This window comes from Cervus canadensis, chromosome 2, assembly GCF_019320065.1.
Source record: "Cervus canadensis isolate Bull #8, Minnesota chromosome 2, ASM1932006v1, whole genome shotgun sequence".
In the NCBI taxonomy this organism is placed as follows: Eukaryota; Metazoa; Chordata; class Mammalia; order Artiodactyla; family Cervidae; genus Cervus; species Cervus canadensis.
In genome coordinates this window covers 25,092,209-25,117,236 of record NC_057387.1, presented here as the reverse complement: position 1 = coordinate 25,117,236, position 25,028 = coordinate 25,092,209, and the positions used below count along the sequence as shown (strand labels likewise).

Below are 25,028 nucleotides of genomic sequence, written 5' to 3'. Positions count from 1 at the left end.
CCCCCCCACCCCCAATCCCACAAGCACCAGGCTGAGCTCAAGGCAAGGATTCTTTATAGAAATTATGATTCTGGGATGCCCAGTACCACTGGATGAAACCTGGGAAAATGAACTTTCCTTTGAAGTGACTCAGTAAGTTCTGTGGATTCCAATAGCATGGAGAGCTTTCTCAGCATCCACTGCAGCCCGCTGTCTGGATGGGCACCATAGCCCATGGTGGAAAGGTGGAAACGCATAGGCTTAAGCCGGCACTGCTGGCACCTGGGGAAGCACCTGTCAGCGCCACTCTCGCCAGAGAAGAGGGCAGGGTGGAGGAGAACAGTTGCTTTGGGAGAAAACATTAGAAAGGATGCTAGGCCAGGCTAGTGAAAGGAGCAATGTAGGGAAGCAGGTTGGGCTCCAAAAATCACTGCAGATGGTGACTGCAGCCATGAAATTAGAAGACGCTTGCCCCTTGGAAGAAAAGCCATGACAAACCTAGATAGTGTATTAAAAAGCAAAGACATGACTTTGCCCACAAAGGTCCGTATGGTCAAGACTGTGGTTTTTCCAGTAGTCATGTATGGCTGTGAGAGCTGGACCATAAAGAAGGCTGAGTGCTGAAGAATTGATGCTTCTGAACTGTGGTGTTGGAGAAGACTCTTGAGAGTCCCTTGGGCTGCAAGGAGATAAAACTAGTCAATCCTAAAGGAAATCAGTCCTGAACATTCATTGGAAAGACTGATGCTGAAGCTGAAGCTCCAATACTTTGGTCACCTGATGCAAAGTACTGACTCACTGGAAAAGACCCTGATGCTGGCAAAGATGGAAGACTAAAGGAGAAGGGGGTGGCAGAGGATGAGATGGTTAGATAGCATCACTGACTCAAGGGACATGAATCTGAGCAAACTCCAGGAGATGGTGAAGGACAGGGAAGCCCAGTGTGTTGCAGTCCATGGGGTCACAGAGTCAAAAATGGCTTAGAAACTGAACAACAGGGAAGCAGCAGCAGAGCCTGGCATGTAAGAACAGGTATCAAGCTCTTGGGTGGTCAAGTCCCAGCTCTGCCACTTATTGGATATGGGACCTGGGCAAATTTTCTAATTTCTCTATTCCATAATTTTTTTAATTAAATTATCTGTAAATCCCCATAATCTGTAAAATGGGGATACTAATAATAGCTCCCTCAGAGGGTCTCTGAAAGGACTAAATGATACAGTGTAAGTAAAGAGCTTAGCATGGTACCTGACTTGCCACGTGTTGAACCTTAAATCAATGATATTAATGACCATTATTAGTTAGAATCATTTAGAAAGATTGCAGATCAGCACACAAGGAGGAAAGAAATATTTTACTAAATGCTTGCAGTGATTCAGTTTAAGCCAGATAACAACCTTGAGAGGTAGGAATTATACTGTTCTACCCATTTTATGAATAGGATAAAGAAGCTCTGTGGGATTAAATGGCTTGCCTAAAGCCCTATATCTAGCTAGTAGTGGAGCCAGTATCAAACTCAGTCTTGACTGAGTTTTTCCTAAGCCTGAATGTGAAAGTTGTTCAGTGGTGTCCAACTCTTTCCAGTCCATGGAATTCTCTAGGCCATAATACTGGAGCGGGTAGCTGTTCCTGTCTCCAGCAGATCTTCCCAACCCAGGAATCAAACCAGGGTCTCCTGCATTGCAGGTGGATTCTTTACCAGCTGAGCTACCAGGGAAGCTCTAAGTCTGTATTCCTTCTATCACATTTTGCTGATATCCAGGGCCAGATTGAGATATGTGGAGAGCCTACCCATGAAAACAGTATCCCCACCTCCTGTAAAAATAAAAACAGTTAAAAACCTTAAAAGAAGTATAAGAAAGGTCAACATCTATTTGATTTCCCAGATGACTCCAGTGGAAAAAAACGTATCAATTTCTTTTCAAACCACTTCAATGTTTGTGTTTTGGTGCCAGACTACTGCTACTGCTAAGTCACTTCAGTCCTGTCCGACTCTGTGCGACCCCATCCCTGGGATTCTCCAGGCAAGAACACTGGAGTGGGTTGCCATTTCCTTCTCCAATGCATAAAAGTGAAAAGTGAAAGTGAAGTCGCTCAGTCATGTCTGACTCTTCGAGGCACCTGCCTTATTGTTTATCCAGTGACCAAAGATGGAGCATCATTAGGAGGCAGTGTCCAGTGTCCAGGATTCCCTAACTTCAGAGGAATTGCCTGGTGTGGCCAGGAAATCGTACAAGTTTTAGGAGGTGCTGTGTGAATGCATTAATAATAGCAAATGATTAATGGCACTGATGGTATCAATGTAAACAATAATAGCAGCCCATTTATTACACATATATGTGTCTGGCACTTTATAAACACTTTCTCATGTAATTCCCACAATGACTCTCACTATTTTACCAGTGAGGTTCTAGAAAGTTAAGTTACATCCCAAAGGATACACAGTGTTATCCCTGAGGTTAGAGCAACTCCGATCTCTAAGTGTTTCTACCACCCAGAGCTGTTCAAAGTTACCCGCGGGGTGGGTAGCAGACTAGCTACCACAGACTAGCAGAGTACCATCAGGGGCCTTTCCACTGCATCTCCCTCCTTCTTACAGGGTCACCCACCAAGGCTACCCTAAAACCAGCCTGATGGGAGCTGCTCAGCCTCTCTTACCAACCAACCACCTCGAATGCATTTGGGGTCCATATTTAGGGTTTAGAAGGCGTGGAATGCCTATCAGAAGGTGACCTATACAGCCTCAGGAAAGTTACAAAGAAATAGATTTCTTTTCCTGTATTTGGAAATATCTTTATCACCTGTGGTCTCAGGAATAAGGCCTGCAAGGTACACCAGAAAACATCCTTCTGTGTTACGGCTCTGTGTTACATGAGTGTCATGCGTATAGGGCAATGGGTGGGAGTGTGGGTTCTGGAAGCAAATGTCCAGGGCTTGAAATGCAATTATGTGTTTGTGCCTGGTTGCTAGCTGTGTGCAACTTTACACAAGTTTCTAATCAGGACATAGTAATATTTATCTCTTATTTGTTGTGAGTTGTAAATCAGATAAGTTATTTGGCACCATGAGGTGAACACAAAAAGGATTTGAAAAATATCACTGCCACCACCACCATCATCTACCTAATGCTATTTGCTTAATTTCATTGTCTATTATATTAATCCAGCTAGCATTTTATCTAACTCATTTAAAATGTGGTAATGTCGTGCTCTCAGGTACTGGTTATGGTTCTTTTAATAAACAGGCAATTGAGAAAAATCCAACTAAATAGTGTTAAACTAATAAACAGTCCATTTAATCCAAAACAGCCAGCTTTTACTTTCTGAAGGAGAAAGAAAGCAGAGAACCTTTCATTGGTGGTAGGGTTTTAATATTATTGGTAGCTCATGGCTGAACCGAGTGAACTGTGACCTCTGTCTATGTATTTACCCCTCCTTGCCTCTGTCCACTTGTCTATTCAAAAAACACTTAAAGAGTCTTCTTTGTATTCAAGGAGCTGTTGCTACACGTTTGGAATCTGGTTCCCTGACCAGGGATCAAACCCGGCCCCCTCTACCTTGGGAACTCGGAGTCTTAGCCACTGGACTCCTAGGGAAGTCCCCGTTTTTCATATAGAATGTACTGTTCTGTGTCTTGCTCTGTTGCTCAACATTATGTTTCTCATTTGAGAACATACATCTCTCAGTCACCATGAAATAGAAGTTAAGATCACAGCAGTATTCCACAGTATCCAGTGTTGGTGAGGACATGACGCCCTGGGTCCCTCATACACCTCTGGTTAAGAATAACTTGGTAAATCACTTTGGAAAATGAAATGACAGTATCTACTAGGATCTGTTTATTGGCTTTTTGGACATACTGTTTTGTCAAGTGCTTATTTTAAGATACTAGAAAAGGAATTAAAAGTAAGCAACAACTAGGTCCTACTGTATAGCAAAGGGAATTATATCTAGTCTTCTGGTTTAAACCGTAGTGAAAAGAATTTTTTTTTTAAAGAATGTACATATGTGTATAACTGAGTCGCTTTACTATGGAGCAGAAATTAGTACATTATAAATCAACTATACTTCAACAAAGATTTTTTTAAATAAAAAAGAACTTAAATGGGTCATCACTTAAAAAAAAAAAGAATTAAAAGACAGCAAAACAAAGCAGGAAGAGGAACATTAATAAAGATAAAAGCTATAATTAATTAAATAAGGAAATCAGAGAAAGTAAAAATAAAACCAAAACCTGGTTCCTTTAAAACTACTATAAAGCTAATTAACACCTTGTAAATCTATTTTAAGATGACAGAAGGTTGGGGGAGAAAGAGCACCCAAGATTAGGAATAGGAAGAGATAAGATAAAGAGAAAACAAATTATAAAAGAATATTAGAATGAAATAGGCTAGTGAGCTCAGAAACAGATCCATACACATTTGGATACTTGATTTATGATAAAAATAACACTAATGAGAAGTGGGGGAAGGATAGTGTTTTGACCCATCTTAACCACTGTCTTTGCCCATGCACAAAATTATTCTAGATGGTTGTAGATATAAATGTGAGAGGTTAAACATTAAAGCTTCTACAAGATAACCTAGAAGAAAATATTTATGACCTTGGAATAGGTAGATGTCTTAAACAAACTGCTTACAAAAAATTCCTGGTATAAAGAAAAAGATCAATTGGACTGTGTTAAAATTGGGAACTTCACTCATTGAAAGACATCCTTAAGAGAGTGAAAAAGCAAGCCAGAGAGTAGAAGAGATTTCTCAATACATATAACCAAATTGCACTCAGCATATAATTCCTACATATCAAAAGAAAAAGATAACCCAATAGAAAAATAGATGAAAGACAAAATACACATTTTTATCGATAAAGAAAATGGAGAAAGATGCTAATATCTTCTCTATGCAAACACATCCACAACGAGTTTTATTCATTTAGGCCTTGTGATTACTATTTAGTGGCAGCACACACAGTGGAGGAGAGTGACAGAGAGAAAAGACAGCTGGAACCATAAGAACTAAAGTTATCAAGTGACAGCTTTGGCCACAGTCTAAGTTAAAATAAATGTGTTGGCCTGAGTCAGGCGCTTCAAGGGAAATGAAGCAAATGACTTGCTTCAGAGAGGACAGCTGCTGGTCTAACTCATTCAATGTCTTAATCTGGCATCCATAATAGATGCTCCTGAGACGTGGCCTACACAGAAGAGAGGACTGTTCTTGCAACCGACATCAGTTGACTGCCTTTGGAAACTCACCATCCGCGCCGCAGTGGCGTCTGTTTCCCACATGGAACAACAGTTATGACCAGTAAGTATTCTGTTTAAGAACCCTGTCTTTGAAGACCTGATGTTCTTCAACACTTCAGCTGAAGCCTCATTGCAAAGGAATCATCTACTCAGGTCACCTGTTGATAGAATAGCTCAGCCAAGGCACTTAGCTGTGATCCCAGAATGACAGCTTCAGCACTGTGTGGTGAAGACAACAGTCCGAGAGACATTCCATTTGTTTCTCTCAACTACCTGGGGATGTAGATATTGTTTCCTCCATGTCATATATGGGGGAGCTGAGGTCTGGGGACTAAATGACTAAGGGGCAGAGAACACAGCCAGTAAGTAGAAGAACCAGGGCTCTCCTCTAAGGCGTGCTGGGTTCAGACCCTGTGTTCTTGCCATCTACACATTAAATGATTAGGGACTTACCGATCATGGTAATGCAGGAAATCACATACCTGAAATACCAAACCCGATGATAAATGCAATTGCTCCAGCCAGAATAATGATGATGCTAATAATGCTATTGAGAGAGAAAGAAACAGGAAATTATTCCGTATTCCACTTAACATGCCGCTGTGCAACCTGGGCTCACACCTGCCCTTTGTAAGAGCTTCTATATAAAGACTCTCAACTTTTTCTTCAGCATATGTCCTTTCCTAGAAATAGGTGCCCCAGAAAGGGATCTCAACAATCCCATCCTCGGCCCCCTGGGTGCTGGGATATATTAAAGGAGTGGCCCTTTTGTCTGACTATGTGCATCATCTTACTCTCCTATTTCCAGATCAGTGAAGATCAGACACAAAGACTGCTGGGGAAAACCCAGTGGCATTTCTGTAATGCCAGGTGCCATTTGAGGGAGACTAGTTCAACCCTTAGCCCACCCTGAGCATTACTGCATCCCTCTTATTACATCATTAATCTATCTGTTTTGTCTCCTTCCATAGACTTTAAACTCCACTAAGGACAGCGGTCATATCTTTGCTTTATACCCACTAGTTTGCTTCACTCTGTAGATCCTCAGTGAGAGTTTGTTTTATTAAAACAGTAAGAAGTTTATTACAGAGAGCTTAGGAAATACAGATAAGCAAAAATAAGACAATAAAGTCACCTGAAACTCCACCATCCAGACATAACAACTGGTAACTTCTTGATATGTTATCTTGCCAGTTTTCAATGAGCAGATTAATAAATGATGTTTAGGAAATAAACAAGGAAATGCTGCTTACATTTACTAAGTGCTAGAATTATGTCATAGACATGTTGTTTTAGGCACCATTTATGGACTATGTCATTTATCCATGTGATAACCTTGTGAGGTAAACAAACATCTCAATTTTACAGGTGAAGACATGACATAGGGATAGGAAGCTTCTTCCCTAACTTCACACGGTTGGTAAGTGGCAGAGCTGGGATTAGAATCTGTGTCCAGACTCTGCACTTGACTGCTTCCTACACTGCCTCCCAGGAATGGGGGTTCAAGATGGGGTGTGTCCCTCCTCTCTGCCCAGAGGAACCCATTAGGGGATACCGGCTTGAGCTGCTGAGAGTGACTCAGACAGAACAGAAGGTGCAGGTCAGAGCTGGCGTGGTGGCAGAGCAGTCCCTGGGAAGCTTGCCCAGCACTGCCTGCTCCGGTGCACAAGTCATCAGGCAGGTGTCCTCCGCCACAGTCTCATTGCTGCCAACGCACACATTGCCTGCACCCACACTGATGTTATGCAATAGGCAGGACAAAAGAGAGGCACAGGGAGGCAAACAATGACGCCATGGAGAGAGAAGGGAAGCACAGGGCATTTTACTTGCTGCCCCGAATAGGCTCATTGTACCCAGTTGCCCTCAGCTCAGGGATGGGCCCACCAGAGAGAAACGATAGACTCACGAGGAACAATTTGAGTAAACAGTTCCCCTAGAGGTTAAGCCCTCATGAGGTATAGCCACAGGGACAACAATTGAACAAGCAAAATGATCACTAGGACTGACAAGGTGTCTGCAGTTGATTCCAAGAAGAGACCTCATTTGACCACTCCCCCCTTTCTTTACACACCTAGGTGTGGCCTCAGATATTATTGGGCCGAGTGTGTGAGAATAGCTCAACAGGCTCATAGCAAGAGGTACTGTCCGGCTCTCTGACTACTGAGCTGGACAGAGCGGACTTGCATTTGTGACCCAGGAATCACTTACCTTGGGTGAATTACTTTGTCTCTCTGAGACTCAGTTTCTTTATCTTTAAACTGGGAGTAGGAATAATTCCTGCTCCATCTGTTATAAAAATATTACAAGTTGAAGTGTGCCTCTCCCTACTCACATTTTGAAGTCCTGACCCCCAGGACCTCAGAATGTAACTATTTGGCAACAGTCACTGCAGATGTGATTAGTTAAGATGAAATCGTATTGGAGTACTGCTGTGCTTAGTCGTTAAGTCATGTCCAACCCTTTGCAACTCCATGGACTGTAGTCCGCCAGGCTGTTCTGTCCATGGCAGTTCTCCAGGCAAGAATACTGAAGTGGGTTGCCATGCCCTTCTTCAGGGGATCTTCCCAACCCAGAGATCGAAGCCCAGTCTCCCGCATTGCAGGCGGATTCTTTACTGTCTGAGCCACCAGGGCAACCCACACTGGAGTTCCGTATGACTGGTGTAATCCCTTCTCCAGTGGATCTTCCTGACCCAGGAATCGAACTGGGGCCTCCTACATTGCAGGCAGATTCTTTACCAGCTGAGTTACCAGGGAAGCCCCTGGAGTAGGGTGGGCCCTAATTCAACATGACTGGTGTCCTTATATAAAGGGGATAGTTGGACACAGACACTCACAGGGAGAACAGCATGTGAAGATGGAAGTGGAGATCTAGAAGCCAAGGAACACCAAAGATTGCCAACTAATACCGGACGGAAGCTAGGGGTGAGGCCTGAATAGATTCTTCTCATGGTCCTCGGGAGGAACCACCTAGACTGCTAGTCTCCAAAACAGTGAGACAATATTTTTTTTCTGTTGTTACCCAGTTTGTGGTATTTTATTACAGCTGCCCTAGCTTTGATCTTGTTTTAAGATCAAAATGGGCAATGATTGTTGCATATTCCATACAAGGCTATTCATATGTTTCTTTTTTTTTTGTAAAAAAAATGTACCTCTGGCTATTTGCTGCATGCTTCTTATTAAAAGCTATGACTTAAAGCTGGAGAATAACCCAACTGGTAATAATAAAAATATCATAAGTATTTTGGTATATCAAAAAGAGCATGTAGTAAGCTTGGTGCTAAGCATTCAGTGCACATTTTCTCATTTGTTTGAATGATCAGGTCCTGGTCTCCTTAATTTCTCTCATATTCCTCCATTTCTGTCCCCACTGCTCCTGGTCACCACCATGTCTAGCAGCATTGTTGCAACACTCTCCTGACAGTCCTGCTTCTAGACTAAAACCTTCCTAGCCCATGCTTCACCCGGCCAGAATCAGTGGTGACTCCAGAATGTTTTATTATGTATTTATTTCTGTCTGCACGGGGTCTTCGCTGCTTCGCACAGGCTTTTTCTAGTTGCAAGTGGGGGTTTCTCTCTAGATGCAGTGCACGGCTTCTCATTGCGGTGCCATGGCTTCTCCTGCTGCAGAGCGCGGGCTCCAGGCATGCAGCCTTAGTAGCCGTGGTGCTCAGGCCCCAGAGTGTCGTGGTGCACAGGCTGAGCCGCTCCACTGCACGTGGATCGTAGTTCTCAGACCAGGGACGGAACCTGCATTGGCAGTTTTCTTAACCACTGGACCACCAGGGAAGTCCCAGAATTTCTGTATGAGTGTGGCTTAGGGGAGATGACCCAGTTGAAATGGGGCTGAGGGTGATACTGAGGCAGTATAATGCTGTAATCACGTCATGGCTTCTGGGTCCAGCCTGAACAGGTTCACATCCCAGCACCACTAGGTACTAACTGCGGACCTTGTTTCCATTCCTTCCTGTGAAGACTGAGTTGACACATTTTAAAAGGTCACCTAGAACAGCGGCACACAGGAAGCTTTAATCAGTATTAGCTATTACCATTCTTGTTTTCCTTCTGTGGTTATATAACAAGCACAGGTTTCTAACTAAATATACATTTCCTTGGTGGTGCCAATGGAAATGCTTGTGAGGACCACCCGTTGCTTAGCTACGGAGCTACTGGTCAGAATGACTACAAAACTAATCATACTAGTCCTGTGCTTAAAACTTCAAGTGCCTTTCCATCTCCCTGTGGTAAAAATCCACTTTGTGATGTAGACAACATGGCCTTCCAAAGGGAGTCTTAGCCCTCTCTCCCCAGCCTTGCTGCCTCCCACACTGCCCCTGGCATCCTGCACTCCAGACCACCCTTCCAGCCCGCTGGGCCATCACAGATCTCCCTGCCACAGGCCTACCCCCTCTAACGGGGTGGGTGGACAGCAGAGACACTGAATAGGTACCTGGACCCTCACCAGCAGGGAGGGGACAGTGGAGATTGTACATCACAGTCAGAGCCGCTGAGCCCATCTCCCTCACCCCCAGGCCCACATGCTTTCCCTGCACTGGAAGCAGATCCCTGCTATCTGTCAGCAAGTTCCCTCTCTAAGCAGAAATCACCTTGAGGTTTGTGCTGAGCTGGTATTCCCTTGGGAAACAGCTCAACCTCCAGAGCCTTGGAAAGAGAAGCAGGAACTATCAGAGCAGCCAAATGAAATAATTTCTGTCTGCTGCTTGTTAATTTTTTAAGAAGATGAATAAAATATTTCACATAAGGTGTTCTTACATTGCTTTTTGGTTTTTACTTCCCCAGAATAATTTCTAATAACTAATGCTACAGGAAATGTTTAATGCAAAACTGTGTCTTCTAACCAACTGCATTGGAATTCACAGTGCATGTTTGTTAGACTCTCCTGACAAAGAAGCCCAGATGACAGCCAGTATCTTTGGAGGATTTGTTCACTTAATAAACATTTATTAAGTACTTCCTAAGTGCAGGACATTGTTCTGGGCACTATGGAGGAAGTAGACAGATGAAGTAAACCAAATGCCTGCCCTCAAGAAACTTACAGTAAATTGAGGTAAGACACACACACGTAAAGCATACACAAACATACATTGCACACACAGACACATGTACATGCCACTGTAATAAGACATAATGTGGTGAGGATTTCAGTGAAGAGAGGAGCAAGTTCTCACAGGAATTCTAGGAAGGTAGGAAGTTATTTTCAGGGCTTCCCTGGTGGCTCAGCTAGTAAAGAATCCGCCTGCAATGTGGGACACCCGGATTCGATCCCTGGGTTGAGAAGATCCCCTGGAGAAGGGAAAGGCTACCCACTCCAGTATTCTGCCCTGGAGAATTCCGGGGACTGTATATATTCCATGGGGTTGCAAAGAGTCAGACACGACTGAGCGACTTTCACTTCACTTCACTTCACTTCAGAAACTTATTTAAATCTGAGAGAAGTAGGGAGAATCAAAGTACACTTTCATGGACAAATTTCAAAGAAAGTAAAGAGAAAGGCTTCATCCAAAAATATGTTTAGCTAATTCATGCTAATATATACTCTGTATCCAAGGCAGAACCAAAAAGAAAAGTTGTTTCTGCTGCATTGCACAGGGTCAGGACCCGAGCATCACACCCTAGTGCTCTGGGCCCGCGGAGGGGAGTTTCAGAGGCTGCAGACCTCAGTCTTTCAGGGGAGGGGCCCGCCTTGCAGCCTGGTAATCAGCATAAAACATCCACACAACCTGAGGATGGCCTCGCTCACTTCTCTCATGTGTCTTTGCTTCAGCTGCTGGCCCTCTCTGCGGCACTTGAAAAAACGAGGCATTTCTGTTAAGACGTGCTGTGTTCCCGAATAACCTCATGTTCTACAAAATCACACAATGAACGTAATAGGGCTTATGGGGAAAAAAATAGGGTTAAGGGAAGACCATTCAAAACCCACATGACTCTGTGATCAGTCTCTTAAGAGACACAGTAATTGGTACCTTGGGAGATGACTTAGCAGCCAAAGCAGGCAGCTTAGTAGGCCCAGAAGCTGCTGCAGGGAAAATTTTAAATGCACAGAAATCACTGAGTGGAAACTCCAACTTAAGGTGATATGAGGCAGTGAGGTTGTGGTAAAGGTGGGTACAATGGCGGAAAGTGGAACCTGGGGGGTGCAAGGCCGATGTGGGCCTCTGGGGTGGGAGCCCCAAGTGCATGGGTTCATTTAAAATTAAAAGAAAAATAGAACAGAAAGCCATACTCAGCCCTTCCCACTGACACTGTCATTCTCTGCTGTTTCAGCTCCTCTCGCCTTGGAAAAATTTGCCTGTGACTAAATACTATGTCCATGTTAAACTGTATCAGTCCTCTCTTTTCCAACCACATATAAGCTAATTGATTTTATAGATATCTATATTGCAGCATACAGACTATAGTAATGAGTTACCAAGAAACAAGATTGATGATTCCCTAACCCTGCAGTTTCAGAAGTTCCAAATAGGCAATCCCTTTGACCTAACAATCACTCCTCTAAATGGGGTACCACCTCCTTCTGGCTATATGAGACCCTAATAAATTTTATTTTCAATTCCTTGTTGAAAAAGAAGCAATGTTTAATCTTCTTTGGTTTATATTTTATGGAATGTGTTATTAATATGTGCTTCCAAAATTGTCTGAAATTCCTAGAAATTTATCAATTCAAGGTCTTTGTCCGTGATACGTCCGGTTATAGTGTAATTGGTCATAATTCCAGTTATTATCTTAAAATGTTATCTCACTGAAACAATCAAATTTCCTTGTCAATTGCATTGAAGTGAACTCTCATCAGGTCTTTAAAAAAAAAAAGAAAGAAAAAAAAAAAAGAAAAGAAAACTGGGATGAGATACCTGCCTTTTAAGGACCAACTCTCATTGTATCAGAGATCCCTAAGGATGATTAAACAATAGCTAATGCTTATCGGTCCTGTTCTGTGCAAGTGCTATGCATCCAGAGTCTCGTTCATTCCTTACAGTAATGCCTTGAGGCAAGTGTCACTTCTTTACCTTTTACATGTGGGGTGACTGAGGCTTAGCTTAAGTAAATGACCAAACTCTCACAGCTAGCAAGTGGGAGAGCCAGGTCTCAAACCCAGGGAGTCCAGTTTGTGAGCCTGTTCTCCTGAGAGCCATACTTGTAGAAAAAGTGCCACATGGCAGGCGGCTGCAAGTTTGGAAGGCACCCTCAGCCCCACCCATGAATATCTTCTCTGGCTCTATTTCTGAAAACAAGGACTTCCCAAATTTGCTATGCCGTTGTGTAGAGCAGTCATCCGGTAAGGCATCTAATGCTCTTTGTTTTATTCAGACATTAATGGTTTCTCTGTTGTCCAGATTCTGCCTCCTTCTCAAATACCTGGAAAACAGAGAGACTGTATTTCTTATAGATTATCAGCTTACCTCTACTTGTGCCACTGATAAATGATTAATACTCTGAAAACTAGATTAAGTTAGCAAATATGGGATTAATCTGAATAAATTCTACTTTTAAATATTACAAGCAGAATATTTGAGTAAATCAAGTAAATATTTGAATAAATCAAACATATTGCTTTGTTTATAAACTAATGAAGTAACTAGGTTTATAAAGGGATGCTGAAATTGAAGACATTTATTACAGCCTATCCAAAAAGTTTCTCTCTCTCTCCTTTTTTTTTTTTCCCCAGAGAAGGAGAAAAGAAATTATTTGTGGCTCAGAGGGTAAAGCGTCTGCCTGCAATGTGGGAGACCTGGGTTCGATTCCTGGGTTGGGAAGATCCCCTGGAGAAGGAAATGGCAACCCACTCCAGTACCCTTGCCTGGAAAATCCCATGGACGGAGAAGCTGGTAGGCTACAGCTCATGGGATCGCAAAGAGTTGGACACGACTGAGCGACTTCACTTTCTTTCTTTCACTTTATCTTTCTATGTGAAGCACTGGGCTTCAAGGTAAAACTATGTACCATTCTCAGATATCGATTAGTGTAGGTTTTAGGTTTGTGAGACGCTTAGATTGTTGAGTACTCAAGTTCTTTCTTTCCCTGAGGAATCCAGAGTGTGTTTCCCTACCTCTACGTTCCTCTCCTTCACCTCTTCATTTTGGAGAAATCAGGGCCAGTGTAAATCCAAGAAATGAGATCATAGAGTGGATCAGAGAATGAGCAGCAAGAGTGGGGAGTGGAGAGTGAAGAAGAAAATCGGCAAAGAGAAGGAGCTGTTCCTGGGAGCTTGAGGAGAGTGTGTAGAAGACGGGGCGTCCTTTCTGGGCAGCCCCGCTCTGCCCATACTTCCCTAATGACAGCGGACAGCATGGCTTTGTGTTGGGGAAAGGGATTTTAGGAAACTGTGTATGAGAAGCTTGGGTGCTTTTGAGAGCCAAGTTGAGGAAACCTCTCTTCTTTCAAGCTGCCACTAGGCGTCATGACACGGGATTGTGGGGTCCTCCAAAGCTGGGGCCCCAGGATTACATCATACCTGGGGCCCAATGCCACAAAACCAGAGAGACTTGACCAGCAAGTGGATTTCATCTCGCACACCGACTTCTTTTATGTGATTGATGGTGGTGGCCTAGGATATCATGTTGGAAAAGACTGCAAGTCTGCCTCTGGGCTCAGCAAGAGAGAAGACCACCATTGATAAATGATTTCTAAGTGATCACATGGGCCCTGTCCCTGGGTTAGCAGCAACACATGAAAGGGGGCTTTAACTGGCTGATCAGTACCAACTACCTGAGTCTCAATAATTTAGTTCAGTTCAGTTCACTTCAGTCATTCAGTCATGTCCAACTCTTTGCAACCCCATGGACTGCAGCATGCCAGGCTTCCCTGTCCATCGCCAACTCCTGGAGTTTGCTCAAACTCATGTCCATCGAGTCGAGGCTAGTTTAATAGCAAATTGAGGCTAATTTAATAATAAATCGAGGCTAATTTAATAGCAAACTAATGCCAGTCCAATGGCAATGTTAACTGACTGCATATTTTGGCATAACTATGCCCATATTTTAAGAAGAACACTGATTCATGTGTATATTTAGGACAGTGTTTCTCAAGCTTAGCCTTACTGATGATTTGAACCAGATAATTCTTGGTTGCGGGGCTGTTCTGTTCATTGTAGGTTGTTTAGCAGCGTCCCTGGCCACTAGCTGGGATGCCAGTAGCTCCCCTGCCCTTCTTGTGATAACCTAACACCATCTCCAGGTGTGTCACCCAGGTTGATAATCCTGGATCCAGGAAAAACAGGATCAGGGTGGTGATGTGATCAGAAGAGAAGCCTTTTGAAGAATAATTAGTAGAGAGGACTAACTGTAGTGATGATCATTCCAAAATGAAATAGGCTATATGGGCCTGTTCTCCATCACCCTGGAAGCAACAAAGCCAGTAGGTGAAAGTGCTAGAGGTTAGGTTTAGATTCGCCATAGAGAGAAACTTTCCAGCAGAACTCTGTCGCTCTGGCCTGAAGCTGCAGCTCCCCGTCACTGTGTGTGGGTGTGCACCCTGGGGTTGAGCAGCCACTTAAGGAGAGAAGAGGGAAGGGAAGAGCTTCTGGCACTAAACAAGGATTGGAACAATCCCAAAAGTCCCTTTCAAACATAGTAGTTAAATGATTCTGTAATCCGATACTCCCTGGCATTTGCTCTGGCTTTGCCATTGCCAGAGTTCTGTATTCTGTACCTGCCTCCTAAAACCTTTGTTAATCATGTAACAATGATAATTGATACTGAGTGTATGACCTCATTAATCCCCACAAGAGCCCTCTGAGGGAGGTGATAATATTTGTGTTTCATAGATGGGGAAACCGAGGCCCACCATCAAGGATCTCATCCAAGGGCTTCATCCCTGGGAAATTAGACTCCATCATCCATGGCCTTCATTATTATACTCTATTTTATATAAATCCAAGTTTTGTAAACTCCAGTGTTCAGATCTGTGCTGAGACTCCTGTTTTGTACAGTTGTAGCTGGTGGGAGGACTACGTGGCCAGTTTTACATGGACTGAAGGAGTCTCCCTCTATCTTATATCTGAAACCCTGAAAGGAAAACAGGAAGGAGGAGTGTCAGGTGGAAAAATATAGAATGTTCATAACTAGACACCACCTTTCCCCAGACAATGTTGGGTTTGCGGCAAAGCCCTTTTATTTTATTCTTAAGCCAGCTCTATTTATAACCGTCCCCCGATTGCCCACAAAGCCCACATTAGCATTTCATCAGCCGGGTGCACAAGCAGAGTGAGACAAAAGTCAACACAAGATTGATTACTAGTCCTTTTCCTAATCATACCTGTATTTCCCGTTCCTCCTTATTCTCACCCCGGAGGAAAAAAAAAACATTTCCAGAAGATTCCTTCAGCAGCATAACTGATCTCATTGTGTTTAACAACAAACACACTTCAAACCTTTTACAAACCTCCCGTGAAGTGTCTGTACTGCTAGAGAAGCCAGGTGTCCTCTAAGTGGTCTGTGTGGCCTGCACTGTAACGGCTTAATTGTGAGTCTCTCAAACCGGCCTTGAGGAGACGCTCACAGCACCCAGGGGGAGGTTTGGCTGCTCACAAGCACGTTGTTTTCATGATCACAGTTGTTTGGGCTGCTCTTCTTTCACCGCTGCCTTCTCCCCGGCTTGCCCTGCACCACCTCAGTCTGATCATTTCTGGAATGGACGACACTTAGAGAAGGCACTGTGTCACCCTTGCCCCTTATCAATTCCTCACAGAGCCCAGCTCTCATGATCTGAGGGAGCCCTGATGGGAACAGGGGCTGGTATTGTTGAGAATGGTGCCATTCATCCTTTGGTGGTGGTGGATTAGTTGCTAAGTCATGTCCGACTATTTGTGACCCTGTGGACCATAGCCCACCAGGCTCCTCTGTACATGGGATTTCCCAGGCAAGAATACTGGAGTGGGTTGCCATTTCCTTCTCCAGGGGATCTTCTCGGCCCAGGGATCGAACCCATGTCCTATGTCTACTGCATTGGCCAGCAAATTCTTTACTACTGAGCCACCGGAGAAGCCCATCACCTTTGCCATACCCTAAAGCCACAATGCGGAGAAGGCAATGGCACCCCACTCCAGTACTCTTGCCTGGAAAATCCCATGGATGGAGGAGCCTGGTAGGCTGCAGTCCATGGGGTCGCGAAGAGTCAGACATGACTGAGCGACTTCACTTTCACTTTTCACTTTTATGCATTGGAGAACGAAATGGCAACCCACTCCAGTGTTCTTGCCTGGAGAGTCCCAGGGATGGGGTCGCACAGAGTCGGACACGAATGAAGTGACTTAGCAGTAGCAGCAGCAGTAAAGCCACAATGACTGTTTGGTGTTGTATTCCTTGACCTGCCTACAGGATCACGCACTGTCACTGAAGGAATTCAGATAACTGCTTGGGCTGTATCCTCTCAGAACACCTAACCCTGGGATTAGTTCACTGTTTATTCATTAAGAAAACCAGAAACAAGTATGTCTGTCTTCCTCAGAGCTTTTCTGTAGCCAAGCACATATATCTGTCCCAGGCAGTCTGAAGTCTCCGCACCCTGAAATGGGACATAATGTCATATCTGTTGACTCCAATGCTTCCACCATTCACTCTCTATTTCAGTAACACTAGAAAATATCCCAGAGAAAAGCAGGCCACTGTGTCTTGGAAATCAGTAGGGATATGGTGCCCAGTCTTCCAAAAGCCCTACCAGGACTACAAATCTGCTGCAAATCCTCACCTGCTAGAACCCGCATTCTCATCTTTTAGACGCGGGCACAGCTCTCCAGGTGTGGCTGTTGGAAAGGTTTTACGGATGGAGATGAGGCCATCAGGCTGGCGGGCCCATCCTCTCAAGACCTCGTCTGTCTGTCTGAGCTGCACCCTTCAGCTGCCCTGGCACTGCCTTGCGCTAACAAGCCTCGGTTGTCCACACCAAGGATGGTTCTGAAACCCAATGCAGGGGAGGCGCTCCCTGTCCTAGGAACCACAGCCATCCTCGAGTTGGACTTCCCTGTGGACCTGTCTGCTACAGACACGAAGTTCCCTGGCCTTCCTGGACTCTGCACCCTGCCTCTGCCCTGGAGCTGGGTTTGAACCCAGACCTTCTTGTGATGATTTCAGACTCTGCTCTTGGTCTTTCCCTTCTGGTCCAGCCTGAGTTCTGGTGCCTTGGTCTCAACTTTCTCCTGTAGATTCATGGGTTCTGCATTCCCCTGGTACTACATGCAATAAGAACCTACTGTGTTCTCCAATACCCACCCCCAACTCCTATCCCAGACCCGGTGAGCCACCCTAACCCACTGAGACCCAGGATCCGGCACAGACCCAGAAACTGTTACAGGGCTACAAGGAAACACAAGATTTCTTTTAATCTTCTGAGTGAGACTTCTCAGAACCCATTCAGATACCATATTCTAGTAAAAACTTAAGACTGAAATCTCAAGTATTGATTTGAGAATGAAAAGTGAAGCATGCATATAAATTCTCAAAGTTTAAAGTTTGAACACAAATATAAGCTCAAGAAGAGTTTACATAAATTTGTGGATACTTTATCCCATTTCTTGCCCCACTCTGGCCCCTACCTCCATGTTCCATCTATTCAACATTACTTTGGGCCTCTAAATAGGCCAGGCTGTTTCTCATCTCTGGGCTTTGTTCACGCTGTTTTTCCTGTTCTTGGAATATGGTAGGCAGTTAATGTTTGTTGAATAAGTGCTCCACCTTAGAAAACGCTTCCCTCAGAGTGTCTAACACATAGTATTTAAAACTTGTTGAAGTAATGGTTAAATTAAATATCAGTACTGTGTTACTAATGGAAACTAAAACATTCTTAACTTTTGAGCATCCAATCATGGCAGAAATGATCATTTATCTTCCTTTTTAAAAGAAGATATTGGGAGTTTGGGATTGACAGGTACACACTACTATATTTAAAAGAGATAACCAACAAGGACCTACTGCATAGCCCAGGGTACTCTGTTCGATATTCTGTAATAACCTTAATGGGAAAACATTTTGAAAAACAATAGATACACACACACACGTGTATATACACACACACGTGTATATACACACACACGTATACACACACATATGTATAACTGAATCACTTTGCTGTACATCTTAAACTAGCACAACATTGTTAATCAGTTATATTCAATATAATTTCTCTCCATGGATGACTTATGAAATAGAGGAGTCCTTAAAGGGGCTTTGCAGACAATGAATGTTTAACTTTCCAGCAACAGTGAATATAGATACATTAAAAATAACCATCTTACTTTATACATGTTTAAAATGCTGAGAAAAACAAAGCAAAACCACATGCATATTATTTTTGAACACTTGCTTTTGCTAGCAAGAAAAAGAAGTGAGATGTACAGAGGCTGAACATGAAGGAGACACATGAATCCTGGGAGGGAAGAGAGTGCTGAACAGTGGCTGGCCATGCTTCCCAGTGGCCAAAAGCTTCCGTCTTAAGAGTCATACAGAACACAGAGACAGCTAAGGGGCCACACAAGCTAGGAGCTCCAACTGGAGACTCAGGTAAGCTAGGACCCCCACTTCCCCAAAGGATGGTAGCCTTATCTGGTCTTAATTTTGAGTGAAAAGAAAAAAGTACTCCCCTGAGTCTGGGTATATATCATTCAGTCATCATGCAGTTTTGAAGCCTGAATTCACAATACATCCAGCCCCAAAGAATCCTAAACCAAGAATCAAGGTTAAAGAGTTCCTAGTAGGTAAAGTTTCGATGCTTGATAGAAGTTGAAGGAAATATTTCTGAAGAAATATACTTTCCAACAGATGAATGGATAAAGAAAATATGGCACATATCCACAGTGGAGTACTACTCAATCATAGAAAAGAATGAAAAAATGCCACTTGCAGCAACAGGGATAGACCTAGAGATGGTCATACTAAGTGAAGTCAGACAGAGAAAGACAAATATCCCTTGATATCTATTATATGTGGAATCTAAAACATGACACAAATAAACTTAATTACAAAACAGAAACAGACTCACAGACACAGAAAACAAACTTATGGTTACCAGAAAGTGGGGGGGATAAATTAGGAGTTTGGGATTCACATATACACACTAACACATAAGGAGTAGATAACCAGCAAGGACCTACTGAATAGCACAGGAAACTATCCTCAATATCTTGTAATAATCTATAATGGAAAATAATTTTTAAAAGGATATATGCATGTGTGCCAAGTTGCTTCAGTCATGTCCAACTCTTTGTGACCCCATGGACTGTAGCCTGCCAGGCTCCTCCGTCCATAGGATTCTCTAGGCAAGAATACTGAAGTGGGTTGCCATGCTTTCCTCCAGGGAATCCTCCCCACCCAGGTATCAAACCGATGTCTCCTGCATTGCAGCTGGATTCTTTACCACTGAGCCACTAGGGAAGCCTATATATATATATAGACCTGTACAAATTTCAGTTGTAAAGATATATATATCTGTACAACTGAAACTAACAACATTGTAAATCAACTATATTTCAATGAAAATATTTTGAAAATTAAGAAATAAATCATTTTCCCACCTCAAAAAAGAAAAAAAAGATGAAGAAAGAGAAAGAAATATACTCTCAATCCAGGCTCCAACAAATTTCTGCAAATTAAATTCCCCCAAATCAGTTCATAATAAAAAAATCATTAAGTACACAAAGAAAAGACTAACATGAACAAAAGTTGGTAGAAACAAGCCACAGATTGGAACTGAAAAGACTTTGAATGTTGAAACTGCCGCTGCTGCTGCTAAGTCACTGCAGTTGTGTCTGACTCTGTGTGACCCCATAGACGGCAGCTCACCAGGCTCCCCTGTCCCTGGGATTCTCCAGGCAAGAACACTGGACTGGGTTGCCATTTCCTTCTCCAATGCATGAAAGTGAAAAGTGAAAGTGAAGTCGCTCAGTCGTGTCCAACTCTTAGCGACCCCATGGACTGCAGCCTACCAGGCTCCTCCGTCCATGGGATTTTCCAGGCGAGAGTGCTGGAGTGGGGTGACATTGCCTTCTCCAATTGAAACTGCTAGATACAGATTATAAAATAAGCCTTTCAAATTTGTTAAAATAAATGGAAGAGGGAAGGCAAGCCCGAGAAAGGAACAAGAGACTAAAAAAGCTGATTACAAAAATTTGAAAAAGAACCAGACAGAATATATAGAAATGAAAAATAAATAACTGAGTTCAAACTTACTGAACAGGTTAAGTAGTGGATTGGATACAACTGGAAGAGAGAAATAGTTAATCCAAAGTAAGAGTGGAAGAATTACTCATGGTATAGTATGGAGAAACAAAGAGTTTAAAAATATAAAAGAGGGGATAGAGGATCAAGAGGGTAGAGAAGGGGGAGCTCACTTCCCCCCACAAACATATCAACAATATACTCCCCATGTGGAAAAGAGAAAAGCTGCTGGAAATTGGCACATTTCCTGTACAAACAAAGCTGCAAGATAGATCTCCACATAAAAGTGTAAGATTTAAAAAAAAAAAAAGGACCTCAGTATGTGACTGGTGCCCCTGAGGGATCTCTAAGGAAGAGAAAATCCACAGGGGCAGACCCCCACCAGGGGAGACCGCTCGCCTGCTGGGAAATCCCCTCAGACAGAGGCGCTGGAGAAGCCTAGACTCTAATTATGTGGAGAACCCGTGCTGGTTTGCTAACAGTCAGGGCAGAGAGAGACCTGAGCTAGTGGTCAGGTCAGGGAATTTCATCTGCTGAAATTTGTTGTGGCCTGGGTTGAGAGTACATTTCGCTTTCTTCCTTCTTTCTTTTTTTTTGGTGGGAGAACCACCAGGGAGAGAGCCCCCTCACTGCACTTCCCAGTCCGAAGAGGAGAACTTCCTGGTTGGGCTCACTCCACACCCAAGTCTGGCAGGAGATTTGAGCAGAGATCTGGTCTACCTGTGCAGAGCCAAAGCTGGGCACCTGGGCGTGATGGAACTGAACAGCAGAGAGGGGTGTCAGCAGGCACACCGGGCAGCGAGGTGAGGCAGCCAGACACTGCCAGTGCACGCACCACAAGAAAAGACAGCAGTGGAATGCTGGCTCTTAGGCAGACAAGCCCTGGGAGAGGACTTGACTTAGCCGTGTGGAGACAGCCAGGAGGGCCTGGCCCAGGGAAGCCATGGAGCCCATTGTCAGCATGCATGGCGGCGGAGGACCTGGTCGCAGCAGACGTTGGCACCACAGGAATGCACAGTGGCTGCGGACGGAGTCTCAGGCAGACAGGCCCTGGGCAGGAGAAGGCAGGAGTTCATTTCCCAGTGGGATCGCTCAGGCTCCACTCACCCTACACTGCAGCTTGGTGCTGGATCTGGGGTGGACACATCCTGGGGAAGGTCTGCACAGAGGCCGCCCAGGTCCCCACTGGCAACACGGCACCTCAGTTCTTGCAGCCACAGCACCTGAGCCCCCAGCCCCGTCACACCACAGCCTAGCACTAGGTCTGGGATGAAGACAACAGAGGAAGGGAGATGACCTTGGACTGCTTCTGTGTATGGGTTCACTGTGACCGCGCGGGCCTGACTTACTTCAGTGGTCACTTCCTTTAGGAGTAGGCATATACTCAGGGGCGATGGAGCTTGATTGAACTTGGGGCTTCTACTGCAACAACTGGGGAGCAGACTCTGCCTCCCAACAAGCTGGTGACAGTCACGGAACAGTGAGGGGGCCCTGCCCCTACATCCAGCCAGGCTCTTGGTTGTGACCCCTACCAAGAGGATGACGGCCAGCACACTGAGGAAAAACATGGCTGGCATGCACATCCAAACCCGGCCTTGGACCAAAGATACTGGATTCACACAGTCTACACAGGGATACTCCCACATAAAACCAACCCTTCAAGACCACAGTAGGTAACTTTTTCTCCTAAATTCACAGAGACAGAGAAAGTTAAGTAAAATGGAAGAGCAGAGGAACTGCTCTCAATGAAAAGAACAAGAGAAATCCCCTGAAAGAACAAAGAATGAAACAGAGCTCACCGGTCTACTGGAACCTCAGTTCAAAAAGAAGGTTATAAAAATGTTAAAGGAATTAAGAAAGATTATCAATAGAAATGCAGATCACTGTGACAAGGAACTAGAAACCAATCTCGGGTGAGAAAGTCTAGGTGTACCAATCAAAATTAGACAATTCAATTGCCAAGATAAAAACCAATCTAGAAGCAATGAATATCAGACTAAATGACACAGAAGAAAAAAAATTGAAAAAAAAATGTGATCTGGAAGATAGAATATTGGAAACCATCCAATCAGAACAGCAAACAAAAAGACAAATGAAAGCAACATACACGATCTATGGGATAATATAGTAATATAAAGCATTCCAACCTACACATAATAGGGGTTTCAGAAAGATAACAAAGAGCAAAGGGGATGGAAAAAGTATTTGAATAAATTATGGCTGAAAAATTCCCAAACCTATAGAAGGAAACAGATATCCTGGTACAAGAAGCACAGAAAGTCCCGAACAAGATGAACCCAAATAGAGGCATGCCAAGACACCATACTAGCAAAAATTAAAGAGAGGATTCTAGAGGCCACAAGAGAAAGACAAACGGTCAGTTACAAAGGGACCCCCAAGGCTATCAGCTGATTTCTCTGCAGAGACTTTGCAGGCCAAAAGGGAGTGGCATGATATATTCAAAGTCATGAAAAGGAAAAGGAAAAACCTGCAACCTAGGATACTCTACCCAGCAAGATAATCATTTAAAATAGGAGAGATAAAGACTTTGTTACACAAGCAAAAACTAAAAAAATTCAACAATACTAAATCTACCCTAGAAGAAATACTCAGAGGTCTTCTCTGAAGAGAAAAGAAGCAAAAATCCATAGGAAAAGGAAAAATCAAAATAGGAAAGGTAAATATATAGAAGTATTGAAGATCACATAAATAAACCAGTATATAGATTAAAAAAATGAAAAATTTTTGTAAAAAGTGACTATAACTGTAATATCAGCAAAAGGATAAGCATGAAGATGTAAAATAGGACATCAAAATCACAAAATGTGGGTGAGGGGAGTATAAAAATGTGTACCTTTTAGAATGTGTTTGGATTTATGTGACTATCAGTTTAAAGAAAGTAGATATAGTTATGGGTCAACATACTTGAACTCCAGGGTAACCACAAATCAAAAACATACAATAGATTCACGAAAACCGAAAAGAAAGGAACTCAAGCATGTTATAATACAAAAGAAAACCATCAAATCAGAAAAGGAAAAACGAAAAGAAGAAAAAGAAAACATTAGAGGAACAGATTCTTTCCTAGATTTTTCAGCTATTTTCCAAGCAATTTTATGATGTCATCTTTTATGCTGGGATTAGGGACTGGGAACAGGGGCTGGGAACATGCAATGAACTGTTCATTCCAAAGGCAGAGAAAGAACTGGGTAGAACGGAGAATGCAGAGTGGGACGGCAGGTGTGGGGGATGGGCCCCTCATGCTCCCTCTCCACTTCCGTCTGGGGCTGTGCTTGTCCGGATGCCCTCTATATGGTCACTGATGCCATGCAGCCAAGGGGTACATGAGACTCATCTGAGTAGTCCAGGCTCCAGAACCAGCCCTGTTTCCACAATACCTTAAGGCAGACTCAGAGAGCATAACTATTTTCACATTTGTCTGCCAAGATTTCTGGGCTTCCTTTCAAACCCTTAAAAAAGGATCCTTTTTCTATCCACTTTAACCAGTTATGCAGTATTACCCCAGACCCATAATTTAATCATTTTTTCCAGGCAGTTGAGTAACTGGAGGACAAATCAATAGCATTTGTTCTGAAGTTCCTAAGAAGATACCACATTCTTTCAGCTCCCTTGCAAGCTACACAGACTCCTTGTTCTTTTGTGTATGGCCTCCCTCAATAGTGGCAATGTGTGTCAGAAACTGTCTCCTTGCCCTCATTCACCCTGTACATTTCTCTGTCTGACACTTTTCATATTGTATTAAAATGATCTATTTATACATTTGTGTCTTCTTTAATCTCCTCTCAATTTCTCAAGAACAGGAACTGCACCTTTTTGTTTTTGTGTAATAATAGGATGTTAAATTTAAAGTTTCAACTGAGATTCAAGATACAATAGATGCTGCATACCAAACTGAGACACCACATCACTTTGTAGAGTTTAAAAATGGAATCTTTGACAACCAGTTCCATGATTCTTAGCTACCTCAATCAGATGAAGGACTATAAAACAGAATCAAAGTAGAAAGAGAAGATTTGTAATGCTATTTCTTAGGAGAAAAAAGCTTTTTTCTCTGCTATGAGCACATACTCTTCCCCCTCCCAACACACAAATACAAAGCTTAAAGTTGGGGTGTGGTGGGGACACCATGGACTATAGAAAAAGTCATACTTAAGAAATTTAATGTAATCTAAAACATAGGGGCTTCCCAGACAGTGCTAGTAGTGGTTAAGAACCTGCCTGCCAATGCAGAAGACATAAGGGATGTGAGTTTGATCCCTGGGTTGGGAAGATCTCCTGGAGAAGGGCATGGCAACCCACTCCAGTATCCTTGCCTGGAGAATCCAATGGACAGAGGGGCTTAGTGGGCTACAGTTCATGGAGTCACAAAGAGTTAGACATGACTGAAACGACTTAGCACAGTATGTATAGCATAAAACAGGTCAATGAGAGAGAGAGAGAAAGAAAGAGAAAGATAATATGCATTGGAGGTCACCACTCTTTCACGGGGCTTCCCAGGTGACTCAGTGGTAAAGAATCCACCTGCAGTGTAGGAGACATGGGTTTGATTCCTGGGTTGGGAAGATCCCCTGGAGAAGGAAATGGCAACTGACTCCAGTATTCTTGCCTGGGAAATTCCATGGACAGA

At 43.5% G+C, this 25,028-nt stretch overlaps 1 protein-coding gene across 1 annotated transcript in view; it reads right to left on the bottom strand.

The window, feature by feature from the left end:
* The window catches only part of VTCN1 (V-set domain containing T cell activation inhibitor 1), a 64,719-nt gene that overhangs the window by 21,420 nt on the left and 18,271 nt on the right, over positions 1-25,028 (bottom strand). The window contains exon 2 of the mRNA XM_043459729.1: positions 5,700-5,764. Coding sequence (XP_043315664.1) covers positions 5,700-5,764 — 65 coding nt within the window. The remainder of the gene's footprint in view (positions 1-5,699; positions 5,765-25,028) is intronic.